At 37.5% G+C, this 22,452-nt stretch overlaps 2 protein-coding genes across 2 annotated transcripts in view; one reads left to right on the forward strand and one right to left on the reverse strand.

Moving 5' to 3' along the window:
- The window catches only part of LOC149064595 (uncharacterized), a 31,163-nt gene that overhangs the window by 919 nt on the left and 7,792 nt on the right, over window positions 1-22,452 (forward strand). The window lies entirely within an intron of this gene.
- Window positions 18,318-22,143, reverse strand: Ddx56 (putative ATP-dependent RNA helicase DDX56). The gene has a single exon (XM_089254889.1). It carries the CDS (start codon window positions 22,092-22,094, stop codon window positions 20,385-20,387), a length of 1,710 nt encoding a protein of 569 aa, XP_089111015.1. The 5' UTR covers window positions 22,095-22,143; the 3' UTR covers window positions 18,318-20,384.

Genomic DNA, 22,452 nt, shown 5'->3' on the forward strand with positions numbered 1-22,452 from the left:
TGATGCACGCCAGATTTACATTGGCACCCGAGAATGAATATCGAACTACTATTTCATGGTCATGAAAAAAGAAAAACCATTCGACAATAAATTTGGAGAGGCCATTTTGGCTTGAAGAGGGGGTTCTGCGATAACCCTGTGCCAGAGGGTTCGATGTCTGGATTTTAGAGGCCTCAGACAATTTTCAAGCTATTTGCTTTGTTAACGTTAAGTCAAACGTGAAACTCAAAATTTAATCAAAATATTTTTATCCCGTTTTGCGGCCTTTAAAATTTAGTGCTCCTGTGTGGCTGCACCTTTCGCACCTGCTTAAATCCGGTCCTGGTTTCTCTGAAGAAAACTTTGAATGTAAAATCCCACCATAAGGATACGCGGTGACATTTATCAATGCTGGAAATCTTAGATTATGTTAGTTTCTGAATTAATTATGTGATATAAGCTATATGAGCTGAATTAAGCTAGAACAGCTTTGTCTTTGCTAAGTGACAGTATCCTGAGATACACTCCATGCCAGTACTAGGACTACTCCGAAAGTTCTCGAACTGGGATCCGTATTCGGAGAAGGTTCGTGTAGAGTTTTTCTTTTTTCCTTTTCGAATCACGATAATTTCCTTTGTCAAATATCGACCTTCATATTTTGTACGTTGTTTTCAGCAATGCATAATGTCATGGCTTCCCCTAATTATGGAGCCTATCCTACAGCTTGATATCTTTGAGACTAGGCCCCAGCCAAGTTTAAAGATTTTTTAAATTTTGACAGATAACATTCCATGGAGAAAAAACCGGGCACGGGAGCCCTTTCAGTCCCTATAAGAGAAGCACCGACAGAATTATTACCTAGTCACTCTATGGTCACGTGAGCATAGCGATGGTTTCAGAATGAATTCGGAAAGAAAATGCTTTTGGAAACATTGATCCGGTTTTGACACCGAGCAAAATCTTTTAGTGAGAAAAAAAAAATGAAGAGCTCTTGGCTTTATAATTAGAGTTCCTCGAAATACCCTAACACGCCTTTTGCTTAAAACTGAAAGCACATCCCAGGCTACGATGATTACGGAATCATAAGTGTGCTGTTGCCAGTCTACGAACCTCCGGAACAGGGCCAGGCACAAAATCTATGATATTCAATGATTATTGAAAATTCTCCGATACGAAATTTTTTTTGGTGTGTATTTTCTGTACACAAAAGACGAAAAAGAAATCACATATGATCCATATAAACGGCTTTGAATTGGTTTTTTTTTACCCAGTTTGCATCAGTTATGTTCTTCGACGAAGAAAGTAAAAGCACGAAATTAATGATGGAATATTTTCGGTGATCGAAAAGCGTTTTCTCACTGATCAGTGGAGAACGACGCGTCCTTTTCTCGCGTTAGCAGACTTTAATATTCACGTGGGAATGATAGATATATACATATAAAGCTCACTGCGTTCGTATTCATGATAAGATAATGAGTATTTCTCTACAACAGCGATGTCATTCTCTTTATATATACGCCAACAGCACACCCACATCCAAACGGTGACGCACATTATTACTGAAACACAATAGATAAAGCAAATCAGTTAATTTCTAACTTTGCCGAGTAAGAAGCGTTTCTTTTCCTTGATGCTGTTCACGTGGAGAATTGATATTTTTTTCTTCTTTTAGACAACTCGAACAAAAGAATTACTAAGGGGAAAAAATACTATATTGCATAATAGGTTGAAAAAGAACGGAAACAAAATTATCCCGATGAGAAAAGAAGAAAGATATGAGAGGAAAAGACTGACATTGTGTGGAAACTATCGCCATTACTCATATTCTGTACCAAGTTAAGGTCTTTTATAACTTTGGTACATTTGGTTAATGCCTGAGTCGACGGCGTATAAAGAAGAACCTCGTGTTTTTCCAAAAAAAACTATTAACGTAGACTGAGTGATTCAAAATACATGTGTATTCTCTCAATGATAAAAGAAAAGAAGAAGAGTAGGAAAAACAAGTGTCTTTGAAAACACAACCATTTCGTTTAAAAAATATTGCTCATAAATATACAAAAACAATTAATTGAAATACGTGAAATACGCACAAAGGACAAATTTTGTCCGTCTACACCAGTGTTTCCCAAAGTGGGTAATATCACCCCCTGGTGGGCGATGAAATAGTCCAAGGGGGCGATAGAAGCTGCGAATATAACATAGGATCCTATGGATTCACTGGAGTCGGGGGGCCATGAGGAGGAAAAAATGTAAAGAAGGGGGGCAATGGATCAAAAAGTTTGGAAAACTATGGTCTACACCAAAGTTCTTTGTCCCATCGACCCCTTCTTCAGAAATTTTTTCTCCCATCGCCCCAACGCAATCTCACCCATAGGATACCATGTTATACCAGTAGCTTCTACCGTCCCCCTAGAACTTTGAACTCCCAACGTGGGCGTTAACTCTACACAATAGAAATATTTCAAAATTTGTGTTAAAAATTCTGCTATCCAGAGTGGGACCCAAACATGGGACCACCCGAGCACCCCTAAAGCACATAGAGCAGGGGTTTCCAACGTAAATTTTTCGTGGAACCCTTGGTAATTATAAGGCTGTTCCACGGAACCCTTGGTGATAATGAGGCTGCTCAACGGAACTCAAACAAATTTTATAATATTTATCTGAAAAGAAATGTCCCTACTGCCGTCTCAAAAGCATCATAGTTTCAGGGCAAAATGAAAGAGGGCTTAGTGGTTTGCTGACAGATCCGCACGGTACATTTCTGCACGTGGGGAATTTGGTGAAGCTTCCACAAAACATGGGCTTTTCTTGACTTTTTTTCTCTGTTTTCCTTCCTGCCCTTCCTTCTTTTCTTCCCTACTATAAACAGCCTGAAGTTGCGGGGGTTGTATCATGAGAAACTGAAATCGTCTTTCATGCTTTATGGTTCACGATTACGGCCAAGATATATTCTCTAGTGTGGTATTGCTACTGCTCGATCTGTTATTTTAGACCTGTGGGTGCTCGGCTTGAATATTAACTCAGTGTTTCCCTCAAGGGCACACACACAGGCATCTTCAACCCGTTGTTCCCTGAAGTACCCAGAGTGCTCGTGTCCGATTTCGTGCTCGCGAGCACTTGATCAACGTTCCAATTAAACCTTCGAGGAATCGCATTCAAGGAAAGAAAGTCATTTCATGGATTCGTATGTTAAACTTGCCGTAAGGGTGCTCTTCTTTTGATGATGGGTATTAGCAGTATTTGCGACTGGAAAAAGGTTGAAGACCTCTGCTCTAAGGCGGTAGAAGCTTTTTGTATAACATAAGATCCTATGGGTTGGCTTGAGTTAGAGGCAATGAGCATGAGCGGAGGTGCGGAAGACATTGCCCCCCCCCCGTCAAAGGTGAGACCGACTGATATGCGTACATATGAATTGACATCATCATCACTATGCTCACCCCCCTCAGACTTTCAAGTCTATCTCCGCCTATGGCGATGAGAAAAATTCTGAAAAATGGGGTGCTGGAACAAAAAGTTTGTGAATCTCTGCATTTAATTGCTACTTACATGCTTCGAATCAGCGTTTTAGTATCTTTCTGCCCAAGCGAAATCATTCAAATAATTACCGGTATCCTGAAAAAAACTCCTGAAACACTCCAAATAGCTTAAATAATTTGCCATTTGTATTCTTTTAAAAAGTATAAAATGACACATTAAGTGGAATTCTGCTATTTCCTTTAGAACAGTTTCCCAAACTTTTTATTCCATCTCTCTCTTCATCATAAAATTTTTTCTCTTATCGCCTCCCAACTCAAATGAACCCATAGGATCCTATGTTGAACCCGTAGCTTCTATCGCCCACTTTGGGAAACACTGCTTTAGAAGAAATACATAGGAAAATTTTGATTCTCCCGAAAATTCGAACGATGTTTCGTCTTCACACAAACTGTGTGTCACCTCACCTTTTCTCGTTCCCGATTTGTGCGGTACGTACGTACACGTAAGGCCGCGTACACACTGGGCCGATACGATTTGCGATACAACCTGCAACTCACACGGATTAGTTTAAAAATCTGAATAAAACCTGAAATTAAGGTTTTTAACCTATCCGTGTCGAGTTGCAGGTTGCATCGTAAATCGTATCGGTCCAGTGTGCACTCTACCAACACCAGCTAAAGCAGAGCTGCTCTAGCTGGTGTTGACTCTACCCTCCTCCAAAATAGAACGTTTTGCATTGTTGTGCAAGGAGCCCTCAGCCAGCAACCCCGTAGATAAGATCTTATCTATAGGGGTTGTTGCCTAAAGTTGAATGAAAATTTTCTGCGGTAAAAATTCATTTAGTGTTTTCCATGCAAAAAAACTCTTTTCTTAAAATTCTTCTTGAGATTGTTCTGTAGTAGCACTTATTGTTCTGCGACGCACGTTGCAGATTTTGCATATTCTGCTTTGGGGACTCTACCTAATAATATACTACCTAATACCTAAACCTGACAACATACACCTGTGACTTTCACTTTCCAAACAGTTCGTAACGGTAGCGTCCAAGTTTTGAAGTTTTCGTGCCCTGAGACATAAATGAGCATGTGCTTATGATTTGCATCAGACGGCGATATAATCATTGTTTTGCATATTTGAGATGAAAGAAACCATATTTCTCTTCTCACACTGGAAAATTTCGTAATTCTGAGACTTACATAAAATAAAATTTGAAAAAAAACAAAAAAAAACACGATATATATAGTGAGCAAGAAAATATATGTATGTCTCTTCAGGACAGAGCCATAATCGTCTGAGAGACGGACGAATAATTCCGATCTTGCGAATGTTCAATCGTGAACATAAAATTACAGAAAACTTTTTTTTTAAAGAGACTACAGTTGTGTTTCTTTCCCACAGCGCGATACCTCCTCGACTAGATGTGATTTACATCCGCAACAACAAGAATAGCTGAATAAAGCCAATAAAACTGGGTCAGAGAAGGGAAAGGAAATGCAATTTTATTACTAGAGAATGACACAAACGACGGGCTTTTGTCTGCAAATGAGGATTCTCTTCATATCAAGAATCCAAGAGAATAAACTTCCATCATAAATGGTGTATCTGATGATGCAAGACGGCAAAATTGAGAGGATGTAATGGTTCCATTTTCAGTACATATTTCCCAAACGTTTACAGAGCGGCCAACTCTGCCATGTTTTTCTATAATTCGAAATTCTATATTTGCGAGTAAAAATTTAAGTACCGCAAAACCTCCCATAACGGCAATCTCCGAACAACGGTAACATCGGAACAACGACCACATTTTCTTGGAACAGAGCGCATCCCATTGGATGAAGGTTAGCCTCCGAATAACGGCCACTTTTGGAAATGAAAATGGAAGAAAATGATCCATTATCACTAGAGCTCGGATTTTTATCTTATATATAAATGTGAAAGTATGTATGTATGTATGTATGCTCTTTATACAAATCTACAGTTTTAGACCGATCGTCGCCAGATTTTGCATATATACCAAACAGGACCGGGATTGAACCGTAGGCTACTTTAAAAGTTCGTCAGAGCTGGGCAAATGCCCGAAATGGGTGAAAAACTGTCGGGCAACAATGGTTTTGGGGCCCTCAACAATTACTTTCGGAACGTTTACTTTGGTTACCGTGGTTTCCAACAATGCGTTTCAGACGCGTATATATGCCTGTACAATGGTTTGTCACACCTTTAATTCTGTTATTATAACAGTTTATTCATTTATAACGGTTTGTCACATTTCCAATCCTCCCAGTAATTGAAGAAAACTCGGGAAGCGCCGGGTATTTTTGCTTGCCTGCATACAGGGTGTCCTGTAAGTGATAATGCGGCCTTTATCTCATCAACCGCCCATCGTAGAGATATAGTTTCAATTTAAAAAATGCTTAAAAGGCGTTTGAATAATATTCGCTGCACAAGCTGGACGTATGACGTCACTAACAACAGAGAAAAACAACTACGACGACAAAACCGAGAATAAAAATGTTCAACGCCAGCTGATGAACTCAATGCTTGCCTCAAATCATCAACACTCTGGCACGAAGCTAAAAAATTATCATTATCCACCAACATGCGAGTTCAACTGCAAAATGACTCAGCGCTGCTATCATTTTCACATCAGTTGATCAAACTTGGCAGTGGAAGAATTCCCGTAGACCCAAGCACTGGACTGATAACGTTCCCTAATGGATTTTGCCAGTTCTTATATATATATAAACTCAGTTCAAGAACTTGCAGACAAAGTCTTCCCAAACATTCAACAAAATCACCAAAACCATGAGTGGCTTTGTGAGAAAGCGATTCTAGCATCGAAAAATGACAGTGTGAACAAGATCAACGGAAAAATCCTAAAAATTATTCCGGGAGACTCCACATCTTACAAATCGGTTGACACTGTCACAGACACAGCGCAGACAGTTCTGTATCCTGCAGAATTTCTGAACTCTTTGGATATTCCGGGTGTGCCACCACACAACTTGACCCTCAAAGTCGGAGCACCTATAATGCTTTTAAGAAGTTTAGAGACACCGATACTCTGCAATAACAACAGACTCTGCGTGAAGAAATTGCACAATTACATCATCGAAGCAACGATTCTAACTGGATGTGCCAAAAGAAGACGTCTTCATTCCACGTACCCCAATTATCACTGAAGAAATGCCATTCACTTTCAAGTGATTACAGTTCCCGATTTGTTTAGCTTTTGCCATGACAATCAACAAAGCGCAAGGCCAGTTGTTAGTAGTGGCAGGTATCAACCTACTTGAGCCCAGTTTTTCACACGGACAGCTTTACGTCGCGTGTTGGTAATCCTAAAAATTTGTACATCTACACACCAGATGGACAAACAAAAATATTGTGTATCCACAAGCGATTGCCTGAAGTTTTTAATTAAAATTATATTATTAATATTATTAATAATAATAATAATAAAATTAAAATAATTAAAATTAATTAAAAAGTGAAAGTATTTTTTTCTTACTTAATGCAGAAATAATTAATAAGCTATATATATGTAAATTTTTTACAGGGCGGGCAACGTCGCCGGGTATCAGCTAGTCTATGTATATGTTACCGGCAAAGTATGAAATCCAGGCATTCTATAGAATGCCTAGGCATTGTATAGAATGCCTGGTCGTTTCAGGCAAAGTATGAAATACCGGTTTTATTCTATACTTTGCCTAGGCATTCTATAGAATGACTAGTCATTCTATAGAATGCCTAAACACAATCCAGGCAAAGTATGAAATATCTTCTTCCAACAAATCTCTTTAGGGGCGGTATAAAATATTACATAAAATTAAAATTTCATAGAATTTTCTTTTTTTCCCGGAAACGTTTCCCTTTCGCTCTCGTGAAAAAGGATCTGTTGAGGGGCGGTATAAAATATTACAATTTCTTCGAATTAAAATTTCGCAGAATTTTCGTCATTTTTTCCCGGAAACGCTTCCCTTTCGCTCTCGTGAAAAAGGATCTGTTGAGGGGCGGTATAAAATATTACAATTTCTTCGAATTAAAATTTCGCAGAATTTTCGTCATTTTTTCCCGGAAACGCTTCCCTTTCGCTCTCGTGAAAAAGGATCTGTTGAGGGGCGGTATAAAATATTACAATTTCTTCGAATTAAAATTTCGCAGAATTTTCGTCATTTTTTCCCGGAAACGCTTCCCTTTCGCTCTCGTGAAAAAGGATCTGTTGAGGGGCGGTATAAAATATTACAATTTCTTCGAATTAAAATTTCGCAGAATTTTCGTCATTTTTTCCCGGAAACGCTTCCCTTTCGCTCTCGTGAAAAAGGATCTGTTGAGGGGCGGTATAAAATATTACAATTTCTTCGAATTAAAATTTCGCAGAATTTTCGTCATTTTTTCCCGGAAACGCTTCCCTTTCGCTCTCGTGAAAAAGGATCTGTTGAGGGGCGGTATAAAATATTACAATTTCTTCGAATTAAAATTTCGCAGAATTTTCGTCATTTTTTCCCGGAAACGTTTCCCTTTCGCTCTCGTGAAAAAGGATCTGTTGAGGGGCGGTATAAAATATTACAATTTCTTCGAATTAAAATTTCGCAGAATTTTCGTCATTTTTTCCCGGAAACGCTTCCCTTTCGCTCTCGTGAAAAAGGATCTGTTGAGGGGCGGTATAAAATATTACAATTTCTTCGAATTAAAATTTCGCAGAATTTTCGTCATTTTTTCCCGGAAACGCTTCCCTTTCGCTCTCGTGAAAAAGGATCTGTTGAGGGGCGGTATAAAATATTACAATTTCTTCGAATTAAAATTTCGCAGAATTTTCGTCATTTTTTCCCGGAAACGTTTCCCTTTCGCTCTCGTGAAAAAGGATCTGTTGAGGGGCGGTATAAAATATTACAATTTCTTCGAATTAAAATTTCGCAGAATTTTCGTCATTCTTTCCCGGAAACGTTTCCCTTTCGCTCTCGTGAAAAAGGATCTGTTGAGGGGCGGTATAAAATATTACAATTTCTTCGAATTAAAATTTCGCAGAATTTTCGTCATTCTTTCCCGGAAACGTTTCCCTTTCGCTCTCGTGAAAAAGGATCTGTTGAGGGGCGGTATAAAATATTACAATTTCTTCGAATTAAAATTTCGCAGAATTTTCGTCATTTTTTCCCGGAAACGCTTCCCTTTCGCTCTCGTGAAAAAGGATCTGTTGAGGGGCGGTATAAAATATTACAATTTCTTCGAATTAAAATTTCGCAGAATTTTCGTCATTTTTTCCCGGAAACGTTTCCCTTTCGCTCTCGTGAAAAAGGATCTGTTGAGGGGCGGTATAAAATATTACAATTTCTTCGAATTAAAATTTCGCAGAATTTTCGTCATTTTTTCCCGGAAACGTTTCCCTTTCGCTCTCGTGAAAAAGGATCTGTTGAGGGGCGGTATAAAATATTACAATTTCTTCGAATTAAAATTTCGCAGAATTTTCGTCATTTTTTCCCGGAAACGTTTCCCTTTCGCTCTCGTGAAAAAGGATCTGTTGAGGGGCGGTATAAAATATTACAATTGCTTCGAATTAAAATTTCGCAGAATTTTCGTCATTTTTTCCCGGAAACGTTTCCCTTTCGCTCTCGTGAAAAAGGATCTGTTGAGGGGCGGTATAAAATATTACAATTTCTTCGAATTAAAATTTCGCAGAATTTTCGTCATTTTTTCCCGGAAACGTTTCCCTTTCGCTCTCGTGAAAAAGGATCTGTTGAGGGGCGGTATAAAATATTACAATTTCTTCGAATTAAAATTTCGCAGAATTTTCGTCATTTTTTCCCGGAAACGTTTCCCTTTCGCTCTCGTGAAAAAGGATCTGTTGAGGGGCGGTATAAAATATTACAATTTCTTCGAATTAAAATTTCGCAGAATTTTCGTCATTCTTTCCCGGAAACGTTTCCCTTTCGCTCTCGTGAAAAAGGATCTGTTGAGGGGCGGTATAAAATATTACAATTTCTTCGAATTAAAATTTCGCAGAATTTTCGTCATTTTTTCCCGGAAACGCTTCCCTTTCTCTGTCGTGAAAAAGGATCCATTGAGAGGCGGTGTCGTCAAATTAAAATTTCACACAGTTTTCAATTTCAAACGTTTTCCTTTAACTCTCTTGAGAAGGAATCCCTTGAGGGGCGATGTCGTCAAATTAAATTTTCACACAGTTTTCTTCGATTTTTCCGGGATACCTTAACGTCTGGCTCTCTGGAGGAGGGATCTGTTTATAGGATCAGTATAAAATATTCAATTTATACGATTACAATTTAATATAATTTTTCCTAATTTTTTTCTGTAAACTTTTCCTTTGGCTTTCTTGACAAGGGATCTGTGGATGGACGATATAAAATGTCACATTTTCGTCAAATTAAAATTCATTCGTCAAAATAAATCACAACTGAATTTAAGCGTGTAATTTCTTTTTGGAATTTCAAATCGGATACGGACAACATTTTATCGCTTTCGGACGTTTTTCGTGGAATACCTTTTATACGTTACCGTAAACAAAACGGCATAAATCTGTAATTACGCATAATCACCGGATTTATATCGATTACTATGCATAATCACCGATCAAAACGGATGAAATTATTGTGCATAATAACCGGCGATTATGCACAATCACCAGTTTTATCACAATTACTGTATTTTATACATGGCACCAACCTGTAAATGTTGTCAAATTTAGTGCTCAATGATAACAATTCTGAAAAGTGCCCCGCGACGTAAAATTTTTGGAACCAGTATTCTATCACTTTGGTCCCTCCCCACGAAATGAAAGTGATCCCCCTTGGAATGAAATTTCTGGCTAGGGGCCTGATGAGACACATAACGTCAATTATTTCACCACTGACGTAAGCTCCCAAAGCTGAAGTAAATTGCTATCCAAAGAATTCTCGTAATTTTGGTAGATTGTAAAAACCGTGTCACTAAGTTTTATTGCACATTTAGGCTAACAAATTTCTTCGAGAAAAATACCGGAACTCAGGATTTCAAATACGGGTAAAATACGGAACATCGCCAATCATCGCCATAAATGACGACGAATGTAAGCAAAGTGGAAAACTTTTGCAGAAATCCCTTAAAAAACACCAATGGCAGGAAACAAACATTACTCTGAGAGAATTGCAGTGAACAAAACTGGATTCCACGAAGTACATTGTAAAATAACGAAATAAAACGTTTGAAGGGGCAAACAATTAAATCAACGTTTAGTATTTGCCGTCTTGCAGTGGAGTAGTTTGGGAGCTAGCGTTTTACTGTGGAAGTGTTGGTTCGAACCCTGATTCTCTCTGGCATGGATGTTTATCAACATTAACAAATTCCCTGGACAGATCATACAGGATCTCTTGAACATATTTGAGGATCACTTTATCAAGAAAGTAAAAAAACCATGACGTACGTGAGGTGAATATTCTTATTCATAGTTGTAATTATAGTGATATAATTTATGCGTCGAAAAATAATTTCAATAGTTGATTTTAATAAAGTATAAAACTATAAGCGTCTTTGCCGCTGTAGTGGTCGAGTGGTTATAGTGACGGACTCGCGTTGCGAGGATCCGGGTTCGAACCCCACAGTGGTGGTCGGCTGAAGTTGGTTTTCTGTGGTTCCCAACTTCAAGGCGCAAATGCAAGCCGATCTCCCCGTTAAAAAGTCTCGCCACAGAGAGCGACAGTCCTACAACAATAAATCATTCAATCATAACACTTCACTCATAGTTAGAAAAACTGGTGGCAGATGGCAGCACTACACATAACAAGCATTAGAGAAACAAAAAACTTCACGTCAGGTTTCACTACACGTATTTCTGTTTTTTTGCTGTCCCGACCATCGAGGAGAAATAAAGTATTTTATTTCTCCTCTAAGGTCCCGACTTTTTTGCAGAAATGTCCTGAGTTTTCAAATATTTTCAACGAAGTTAACTTGACTTTTTATTCTTCAAATCAACGATTAAAATGATCTTTCCAGCTTAGAAATTACATCACGATAATGAGGCTTTTGGAATAGACATCATAATCATCATCATCATCATTGGCGTACTCAAAGGGAAAAAAGGTAAAACTCCCTCAGAAGGTAAAAAAATCTCAATTCCCCCTCGAGAAAATTCTGCGTACGCCTATGATCATCAGTATCACTTGGAAGGACAAGCACAGCATGTTTTTCCCATGGAAATCAATGTTAAAATTGCCGAATTTACCGTTGAAATGTGGAAATTTAGTAGGGTTTTCCGCCTCATCAATAATTTTAAAAATTGAACTGAATTCTCGATTTTAGAAAAATTGAGTTCGCTTAGAAATATAAAGCACAGAAAATTAAATATGAAATAATTATCCGGACCTACTTTTGAGTTAGATATTCATGCAATAACATTGATTTATATCTTCTCAAGCACAAAAATGAGAATTAATACTTCTGTATTGTTTTATAATATCCAATATCATCAATCTATATAGTTTAGGATGTTTTGAAATTAATTATGGGCCCATAAATTACACTGAAGAAATTCCGCAGCTTTAATCAAGCATTTTTTGAAGCAAAAGCAGGCAAATCGATAACTTGAGCTTCAAGAAAATTTTCGAAATATCTAGCACCCATCAAAAAGTAGAAAAAAAACCAATTCATTTCTACGTTTCTTTAATTTTGATTTATGTCTTTCATGAGTTGCGCAGGAAGTCGCCATATTGGTTACCATGTATGTCTCTCCAGAAAAAGGGAAATATCACGTGATTCAAAAAGCCTCATTAAGAGACTAAAAACAAGAATATTCATCTCACACATTTGTCATGTTTTTTTTTAATTCACTTTAATTTGAAGTGGCACTTTATTTCTCACGATTGGCGAATTTTCAGTGATTTTAGCACGAGTTAACGATTTCGTTTACTTTTGGCATCATTTAGCGATAATTGACATTGTTCCACATTTTCCCGTATTTCGAATCCCAATTTCACGTATTTTTCTCAAGCAAATATCGTCGACCTAACAATAAGCAATTCTTTACTTAGGATCTCTATCTCCCGTATTTCCACCGATAAAATATGGTAAACCTACGTATACCAATTTGTTTTCCGTGACCGACATACCACGGTCACTTACCCTCGATTAGATGAGTTAACGGGCGCTTTATACATTATATTTTTTGTTCATAAATCCGTAGAGGAAAATTTCGGTTCTTTCAAGACAAAATGATATCGCATAATCCGCATTTGCAAGTTACATTTATCAATGATGAAATATTAACAGTAGAAAGACGGAACGGGTGTCTTTTTGACCCTGCACGCTGTTTAAGCTTCCATATCTCTGCTAAGAACAAACCGAACCACTTGGAATTTCTGGACTGTTCCTGAATTAGCACGTTCTTATTGTATACCAAAGCTTCCTTTCGTTATCTTTTTTAACAACGAAGCTACGAGCGGATATACCTAGAAAGACCGAAGGGGGGGTCATAGTGACCCTTCCTTATATTCTAGCACATTATGCGGTAAATACTACTATCGTCGTCACAATTGATTTCTAAGTAGGCTATAATCCTTCTGAAAGTCTTTTTTGCGTTTGACCTTGTGTGTGACCTTTCTTTTCCTCTCATTCTTATCTGCAAGTGTCGTCAGCAGGTGTGTCATTTTTGGTTTTTGTCAAGCATTCTTGCCATATTATCCGTTAAATTGTTTATTCTGGGACGTAGAAAATTTGAGTGCATGTGATCTTTTCAAACAGTTAGTTTAGAACATAGTTTCCCAAACTTTTTGTTCCATCGCCCCCTTCTTCAGATAAATTTTTCCCTCATCACCCCCCTCCCCCCCACTCAAGCGAACCCATATATCCTATGTTATACCTGTGGCTTCTATCGCTCCCTTGGTCCTTTCTATCGCCCACCAGGAGGCGATTGCCCACTTTGGGAAACATTGGTTTAGAATGACGAGAAAACGTATATTTACTGAAGAAATACTCCAGGAGATGCAAAGATTAGATGAGAGAAACTCTGGAAGCAGTTATGATGAAAGTGCAGAAGAGCATACATCTACCCTATGTCGAACTGTAGTGAAGAAAGTAGCGGTTCTGATGACGAATATTTAAATCAATATAAAATTATTTCTCGGGCGCGGTAGCCCAGGTCGATAAGATACTCGCCTAAAGTACCAAAGGATGTTTAGAGGTGTCGTGAGTTTGATACCCGGTTCGTCTTTGTCAGAAAACTTTCCTGGCACAGGGGTACAACAGACACTGCGACTTGACCGCATGAAGTCCCCCATTGAGGAGTTAGTGCACCAACCTCTCGATGAGCTTAGAAACAAGCTTGCCGTTCGGAATCGGCAATAAATTGTAGGTCCCGGTCTAATTAGCTCTCGTGTGCAGAAAATGACCGTGGTGTGACTCATTATAACTCGTTGAAGCCACAGAAACGATCTAAGAAACTGCAGCAGATGGGAGCATATGGAAAATCATAGAACCTTCCTCAACTTTAGGATGTCGAGGATCGCAAAATATATTGAGAGGAAATCAAGGCCCCACATTTTATGCGCTCAAAAAACATAAATGAAAGTGTTTTGGGTTCGTGACGCCTTATTTTCTGCGACAAAATGATTCGACATATACAGAAGCTGAAGCCCATCTTGGTCAGTTTCTTTGCTTGAACTGGATGCAACAATATCCATTATGTATGCAAGAGGTGCAAAAAACTTCCTACTGAATTCATTGTGGTCGTCCAGATTTGGGGTCCTCTATTTTTTCCCCAAACAATGACAAGATATCGTTTCAAAGAAATTTTGAAATTCATGCGATTCGATCTGACCAATTTTCTCTTGCATGTTCACTATGGATTTCATTCATAGAATACAGTGCGACGTGCTACAAACCAGGGCCCAATCTAACTGTGGACGAACAACTTCTACCCTCAAAAGCAAGATGTCCATTTACACAGTATATCCCAAGTAAGCCAGACAAATTTGGGACAGAATTCTGGCTTCTTCCCTGCGTTGATTCCAAATATATTCTGAATAGACAGAAAATCAGTTTCGATTACACTGGGACAGATAACACCAGACCAGCAAATTAACTTGTCTATGAACATGTTATTCGATTAGTCAAACCTTACCTAGGAGAACGTCGAAACAAAACAACAGATGATTATTTTACATCACTGAGATTATGTGCATTTTTGAAAAGGACAAGATTGGTTGGGACCCTTCAAAAAGACCGTCGTGAGGTAACTCCAACTGCAAAAACAGGAACACGGGATCTATACTCGTCAATAGTATTCAAAACTGGAACTGATATCACGCTGACATCTTATCAGAGAAAAAAAAAATTAAAAATGTTCTAGTTCTGAGTTCACTTCATACTGATGTAACTATCAACGAAAACGTGAAAAAGACCCCAGAAACAGTTGCCTACAATAACGAAATTAAATATGGAGTCGACATCGTGGATCAAATGGTGCGATTATACACCAATAAGAATGGAAGTCGTCGCTGGCCAATGCATGTTTTCGGAAAAAATTACGAACTTCAACAGATCCTTTTTCACGAGAGCAAAAGGGAAACGTTTCCGGGAAAAAATGACGAAAATTCTGCGAAATTTTAATTTGAAGAAATTGTAATATTTTACACCGCCCCTCAACAGATCCTTTTTCACGAGAGCGAAAGGGAAACGTTTCCGGGAAAAAAAGAAAATTCTATGAAATTTTAATTTTATGTAATATTTTATACCGCCCCTAAAGAGATTTGTTGGAAGAAGATATTTCATACTTTGCCTGGATTGTGTTTAGGCATTCTATAGAATGACTAGTCATTCTATAGAATGCCTAGGCAAAGTATAGAATAAAACCGGTATTTCATACTTTGCCTGAAACGACCAGGCATTCTATACAATGCCTAGGCATTCTATAGAATGCCTGGATTTCATACTTTGCCGGTAACATATATAAAATTGATTTTCTGTCTGTATGTGTGTGTGTGTGTTCTCTATACAAATCTACAATTTTAGATCAACCGTCGCCAAATTTTGCATATATACCAAATGGGACCAGACTTGAACGATAGGCTACTTTAAAATTTCGTAAGAGAAGGGCAAATGCCCCAAACGGGCAAAAAACTGTCGGGCAACAATGGTTTTTGGGCCTCAACAATCACTTTCGGAACGTTTACTTTGGTTACCGTGGTTCTCTAGCAATGCGTTTCAGACGTGTATATGCCTTTACAATGGTTTGTTACTTCTCTAATCCTGTTACTATATGAATAATAATTTATGTCTTTATAATGGTTTGCCACATTTTCAATACTCCCAGTAATGAGGTTATTTGAATGACGTCATAATCAGCATCGCTTTGAGGGTCAGGAAAGGGTGATCCTCATAGAAATCAGTGTTAAAATTGCCGATTTTACTGTAGAAATGCGAAAATTTGGTGATGTTTTCTGTCATATCAATAATTTTAAAAATTGTATTGAATTCTCGATTTTTTTTTTAAATATTGAGTTCGCTTAGAGATTTACGAAGCCCAGGAGATTAAATATGAAGTAATTTTTTTTACACACATATATATATATACTTTTGAGTTGGATATCCAGGCAATAACATTAATTTCCACTTTTTATTTATATCCTCTCAAGCATGAAAATTAATGTCTCCGTATTGTCTTTTTATATTCAACTGCATAAATTGATATAGTTGAGGTTGTTTTAAAATCAATTATGGGTCCGTATAGTACATCGAAGAAATTCCACAGCTTTAAGCATTTTTGGAAACAGAAACAGGCAGAAATAGATAACTTGAAGTTCGGGAGGGGGAATCGAAATACCTAGCGCCCCTTGAATATTTTTTTTTTCCTTTTGTTTCTATGTTTCTTTAAATCTAGATTTGTTTATTTCATGAAGTCACGCAGGAAGCCGCCATATTGGTTAACTTAGACACGGTTTGCATGTCCCTCAAAGAAAGAGGGAGATATCACGTGATCCAAAAAGGCCCCATTGAAGAAATCCCGGGCAGCGCCGGGTATTATAGCTAGTGACCTATAAATATTAAAAATATGCAAGCATTTGACCTTACAGTTCATCCCCCCATTTTCATTCAGTTATTGCTTCTTATCTTTTATTAAGTTAAAAAATAAACAAAAAATTCAAAACAATTTATATTTTAAATTAAAATTCTCTCTAGATTCAAATTAAAACCACGCCTACCCCTAATGCGTATTAACTGTTCCTTAATACATTCTAGAATTGTACTGAATTTTGAGAGAAGCGATTTCAAAGGCTCAAAAAAAACTGTTATTGTTCAGCTTCTTTTAAGAAATATTTGAAGAAACTACTCTGTGTGTGCAAAGGTTTTTTTTTGAAACTTCAAGAAAAATTAACGGATGAAGCAATATTTGAAGATTTGTCGTAAGGCAGACTAGTTTCTGCAATCTCGTTGGTTATTTTTCCAAGATGTCGTAATTTTGCTGCATATTAATTCAGTTTCGCGCTGGAACTTTTAACATATTTAATAAAATGAGATGCAGTAGTACCATCGGTCCTTCCTCTTTTAATTAAGGAGGTTGGTGCATGCGAATTTCCAAAAAACAATCCAATCACCAACCAAAAATTTTTTAGGAGTTGACTTATTTTTTCCAACACAAAAGGAATTCCAAACACCAACAAAATTATGTTCTTCTCCACTTTTGAGCGACTTCCTTTCCCATGTGAATGGATGCAATTGCATAAATTCCAAAAAAGTTAGTAGAAACTATTCTCTTTTCTCTTATGACTACAATGACTACAGACATGAAATATTCATGACACCATAGTCAATTTTATCTACTTGCCATGACAACCTGGAATTTGTCAACCCTCTGTAGTATACAAAAGTTTTTTTTCCGCGCAAATGCCAAATTTTTAGTAGCCATGGCACATGGGATTTCATAACCCTTTTGGTCTCATGCTCAAACAGGGCTAACAGATACATCAGCATCTTGAACATCAAAGGGTGACACTTTGAGCTTTTAAAACTTTCAAGTTATTGTTGGACTAGAATATTTATATACAGTGGAACCTCGATACCTTGACACCCCAAGGAAATAGAAAAACATTTCGACCTAAGTAGATGTTAAGTTAGCAAATTGTTTCGACTTCATTTCACATAACAATTTTTTAAAGTCGTTTATGTGCGTATGTATGTGTTGAAAATAATTAATTCTATATTCAATCATCTACAAATGTCATAAAATGTTTTGATCTGCAAGGTTCTATGAAAAGTTTCATGTGTTGATCAGTTCAAAGTTTTTGTATTGAGAATAATCCTGAATTGAGTGGAAAAAAAGCATGTTTCGATTACTCTCTTATTTGTGAAACACCAGTTTTCCAAAATAACTTTCATTCGAAACATTTTGATCTAGCTTTCTTGACCATCTTTCGCTCAAAAATTTCAGAAATCATTCACATCTATCTCTGGTTTTCGTAGTCCACTAGCCGAGTTTTCACTTTCCATGTACAGAAGAATAACGGAAAGTAGCCATTACTCAAAGGTGTGGAGGAGAATCTCTGATACATATCAACAAACAAATGGCAGAAACAATGAAACATGAAAAAAAATTTTGAAACACGAGTAATATAAAACTTTTTGAACTGATCAACACATGAAAATGAATTGTGATATAGCAGTGTAAGTGATAGTTGACACTTAAGCAAAACATTGTCATAATGTGTTTAGTTAGCGAGTTTTTTCTCCCACTGAATTTATTAATGTGCTAATAAAGGGAATAATAATGCCAAATTACCCGGGTAGTCAGTCTAGTTATCAAAGTTACTCTGTAATTCTTTCCTGTCATTATAATATTTAGTAATTTTCCAAACATACTGTAATGTCTAATAAATCTGATCATCCGCAATATCAATTCACCTTTTACTATTCTATTGTTACATCTATCAATATAAATTGCGTACAGAAAAAGATTGATTGTATCAATACACACAGGAATTTTGGTTTACAGGTGGTTTGCAAGACAAGCAAAATTTTTGCACAAATTTTGACTCGATCTACGAAAAATGTTTCACAAGACCAGCAACGATTTTTTAATTTTTTATAACGTATTTTGACTCGATAAACAAGATGCTTCTCTTAATATAAATAGTATATATACCAAAGACTCCTGAATGAGCAGTGATCTATATGAGGCTTTGCATATTTGCCTTGGCTGACAAACTGAGAAAAAATCGCGGTGCCAACTAAATATTTTAGGATGTCACATTCAAGCACATGATCACATCTAAAAAGCTGATGATTTGCTTTCCCTCTGCAGGCAAAGATATTTCAACAGCTTAAGAAACCAGATTCCAAGCATTTTACAAGACTCCTTTCTCATTATTTAAATAAAAAATCAAATTTAAAATTATGTTGTACGCATATGTGTATTAATGATACTCAATAGTATAAGGGTACTTGTTTAATTTAGATTCATTTGTTAAGACGTCAAGGACAGAGGTAGCGTTCCCAGCAGAAGTCCATGAAAGACAGCCTCACCCTTCTTGTTGGGTGTTAATGCAAGCAGGAATTCCAAAGAGAAACTCCCTTGCCTTCTACGTTATTCCAGAAATTTTCAAGTCTTCAATACAAAATAAGTAAAAATACAATGCAGCAATTTAGAATAAATTAACCTGCAGTACTACTTTGCAAAGAATTGTGAATAGTGTGAGAAAGGTTTTGGAACGCATCATTTGAGTTTCCATTATCTCCTTCTGGGAAAGTTTGATTCAATACACGAGTGTTTCAGATCAAATATGCATTCACAGAATAAATTGTGTTTGTGAACCTAAGCTCCACTTTTCTCTGTATCCTAGGATTTGAGCAATTTGAAAAAAAATTTGGTCCCACTCAAAATCCTGAAAAAAAAAACCACAGTAAAAGTTATAACAAGAGCTACCAATCTCAGAAAATTGTTGTTATAAGCAAATTTCAACTTTTCACTCTGTCAGGTATATAACATTTTTAATATAGTTGTATATAACTTTTAAATTCTTTACTACAGGGCTTGCAAATCGAGGAAAAAATCTAAGCACTAACCAAATATTTTAGGATCCAAACTTGTTAAAATTTTATAGCCGTTCTTCTTTTTACTGAACTACAATTAATTATTATTACCCGTACACGATACGTGTATACATATTTTGCAATGCAAATTAAATAAAACTTAGCGTGAAGAGGAGGTTAAAAACATTCACATAACATTATCAGTCTTGTAATATTGGCTTTCTTCAAACTTATCAACAAACAATACCAGCATTACCATTTGAATTAACCATCCTGGACCCTAATCATGTTCATTTAATTAAATAAACTACAATTTATCATATTTACCAATACAAGCTTGGGATTGAAGGTAATAAATTCTCGGTTTGTGACCAAAAATTAATAAATTAGAGTTTGCCTGATTTCACTGTCTGTTATCGAGGAGTGAAATACATTAAAGCCCTATTCCATGAAACTAGGGATCAGATAAGTGTCCATTAAGGGAAGTTCCCTTGCACAAATTTTTTAAACATACTTTAAAAAAACTGTGAATTTGAAAAGCACCAAAATATATAAATTCGTGAACTTCAACTCAAGGCACAGGAAAATATAATTCATTAACAACAATCACTGCCTAAAATTCCCACATTTTGCTGAGGAATTGAATTTTCTGGATATTATGCCAAAATTAATATTTGGGGAGAAAATTTATTTGTCCGGGCAAGTGTGCTAACCAATACACACCTTTCAATTTCAAAAAGTGTCTCTCTGGTGCATCAGTTAACACACTTACCCAGCATACAAGGGAAGCCAGGTTCAATTCCCAGAGGAGACAAATAATTTTTCTTTCGAAATATTAGTTTTGGCATTTAACATCTAGAAAATTCTATTTCTCAGTATATTTTAGACTGAAAAAATACCATCTCTTAATATATTCCAACATTTTATTTATTTTTCTTTTTCAACATTCTTTCCTTCTTCGCATTCTCAAGAGCGGACAAGCCCTCGAATTGAAAACTTTTCAGAGGATCTTTCTGTTGCTTCTTGAACTTTTTGGCGGCTTTGCTTTCTCCAGCCTGCGAATCTTTCTTCCGTTTACCTCTCCTAGTTTTACCTTTCGAAGTTTGGAATAATTTTTTCAACGTTGTTGGCACTATATAATCTGGAACGTTCTTCAGGTGAGAATCCAGCTTTACTACATGGAGAGCTTTATCATGTCTCAGTTGTTGCAGATCTCTGGGATTGTCCTCAAAGTACGGCTTGAGTTTTCGGGAATTCAAAAGTTCTATTTTGATCTCCTTGAGTCGTGCTTCTCTGACGGCGATCTTGGTGACGGCTCGGAAGGCATCTCTAGCTCGATAACGAAAACCTTCTAGTTCTTCCATCCTGAAGTTATAAGGCCTGAACCGAGCGGTTTTTTTACCACTTGTAGGATCAACAAAATAGTTTTCGACGTCATTCAAAAAACACATTTCTTTGGCACTAACAAAAGACAAGGCAGTCCCTACATTCATGCCACGAGCGGTCCTACCAGCTCGATGTATATAGGCATCTACAGTAGTCGGGAAATCAAAATTTATAACATTGGAAACGAATTGGAAATCTATCCCCCTTGCAATACCATATTCCTTGTCCCTCCTGAATTTCTTCTTGCCATCTTTAGTGACTGTCCTTTCAGTAGGATTTTCTGTAGACTTTTCATCAGAGGCGATTATGATGGTGTAGACACCCGAATTGAACTGATTCACAGTGTGGCATCGAGAACTCACAGGTAGTTCCGGGTTGAGGAGGCAGCTTTTGATACCAAACTGCTCCAGGTACAACTTAAGACGATAACACCTGTCAACAACATTGACGAAAATCAACGTTTTACCTTGGATCAAATTCAGCTTTAAGAGAGCATATATCAAGACGAACTTATCCTCTTCTTCACACTTGACATGGTACTGTGTCAGTTGATCACAAGCAGGCAGCTCCGGTTCCTTCAGCTTAAGTATAACGGGATTGTGCAGAACAAGTTTTTTCATGGACACTACATCAGGCGTCATGGTAGCGGACATCAGCAGGGCTTGATACGCCGGCGGCAGGTGATCCAAGATGCTCTTTACGTCACTTTCGTAGCCGAACGAAAATACCAGATCGGCCTCATCGATGACGAGAATCTTCAACGACCGCTTCAGATCCATATTTCCCGCCTCGATGTGGCTCAACACGCGGGACGGGATCCCGATGACGATGTCCGGTCTCTCGACGAGCAGAGGCCTCTGGGCAACCAGATCGACCTGGGCGGAAATGTCGACACAAGAAACGTCCTGGCCGCACAGAACCGATAGCTCCAGGACGTTCTTATGGATCTGCTTGCACAGTTCTCGGCTCGGCGCAAGGATCATGCTGGTTATTTCACGGACGCCGCCGCAGTCGTTCTTCTTCCTGCGCAGTATTTGTTGGATGACGGGTATGGCGAAAGCGGCCGTCTTCCCCGAGCCAGTTCTGGCCCTGGCCAAGATGTCTTTCCCTTCTAAAGCGAGCGGGATCGCTTTCTCTTGAATCAAAGTTGGCTCCTTCCATTTTAATCGCGATATCGCTTCTAAAATTCGATCGTCGAGACACATATCTCGGAAACTCAAACGATCTTCCTCCACGTTTTCGGCCATGTTGTAAACATATATGTAGATTTTGAGTCGAGTAGTTTACTTCTTCACGTTTAATAACTTGACTTGACTTGCCGAAATCATCCGAGGTTTTGAACTCTACAAAGGTTTCTGCTTTACGTTAATTTAAAAAAAAAATTGGAATTACTCTTCTCTTGTAGATTCAATTTTGTTTGAAAATTTTAAATTGGATGAAAGGTGATAGGAAAAAAAAATATGGGAGATTTGTTTTCCTTTTTTGCATAGGAAAATAAGAAATCTAGTGCTGCCATCTAGTGTGTGCACTTGGTAATAGTGCGAACTTGGCGTTCTCGCTAGAAAAAAATTGATGTGCCGCACACACTAGTACGACCAGTATTTT

This window comes from Pholcus phalangioides, unplaced genomic scaffold (assembly GCF_987345545.1).
Source record: "Pholcus phalangioides strain wild (caught in Gottingen) unplaced genomic scaffold, Ppha-v1.0 ptg000042l_1, whole genome shotgun sequence".
In the NCBI taxonomy this organism is placed as follows: Eukaryota; Metazoa; Arthropoda; class Arachnida; order Araneae; family Pholcidae; genus Pholcus; species Pholcus phalangioides.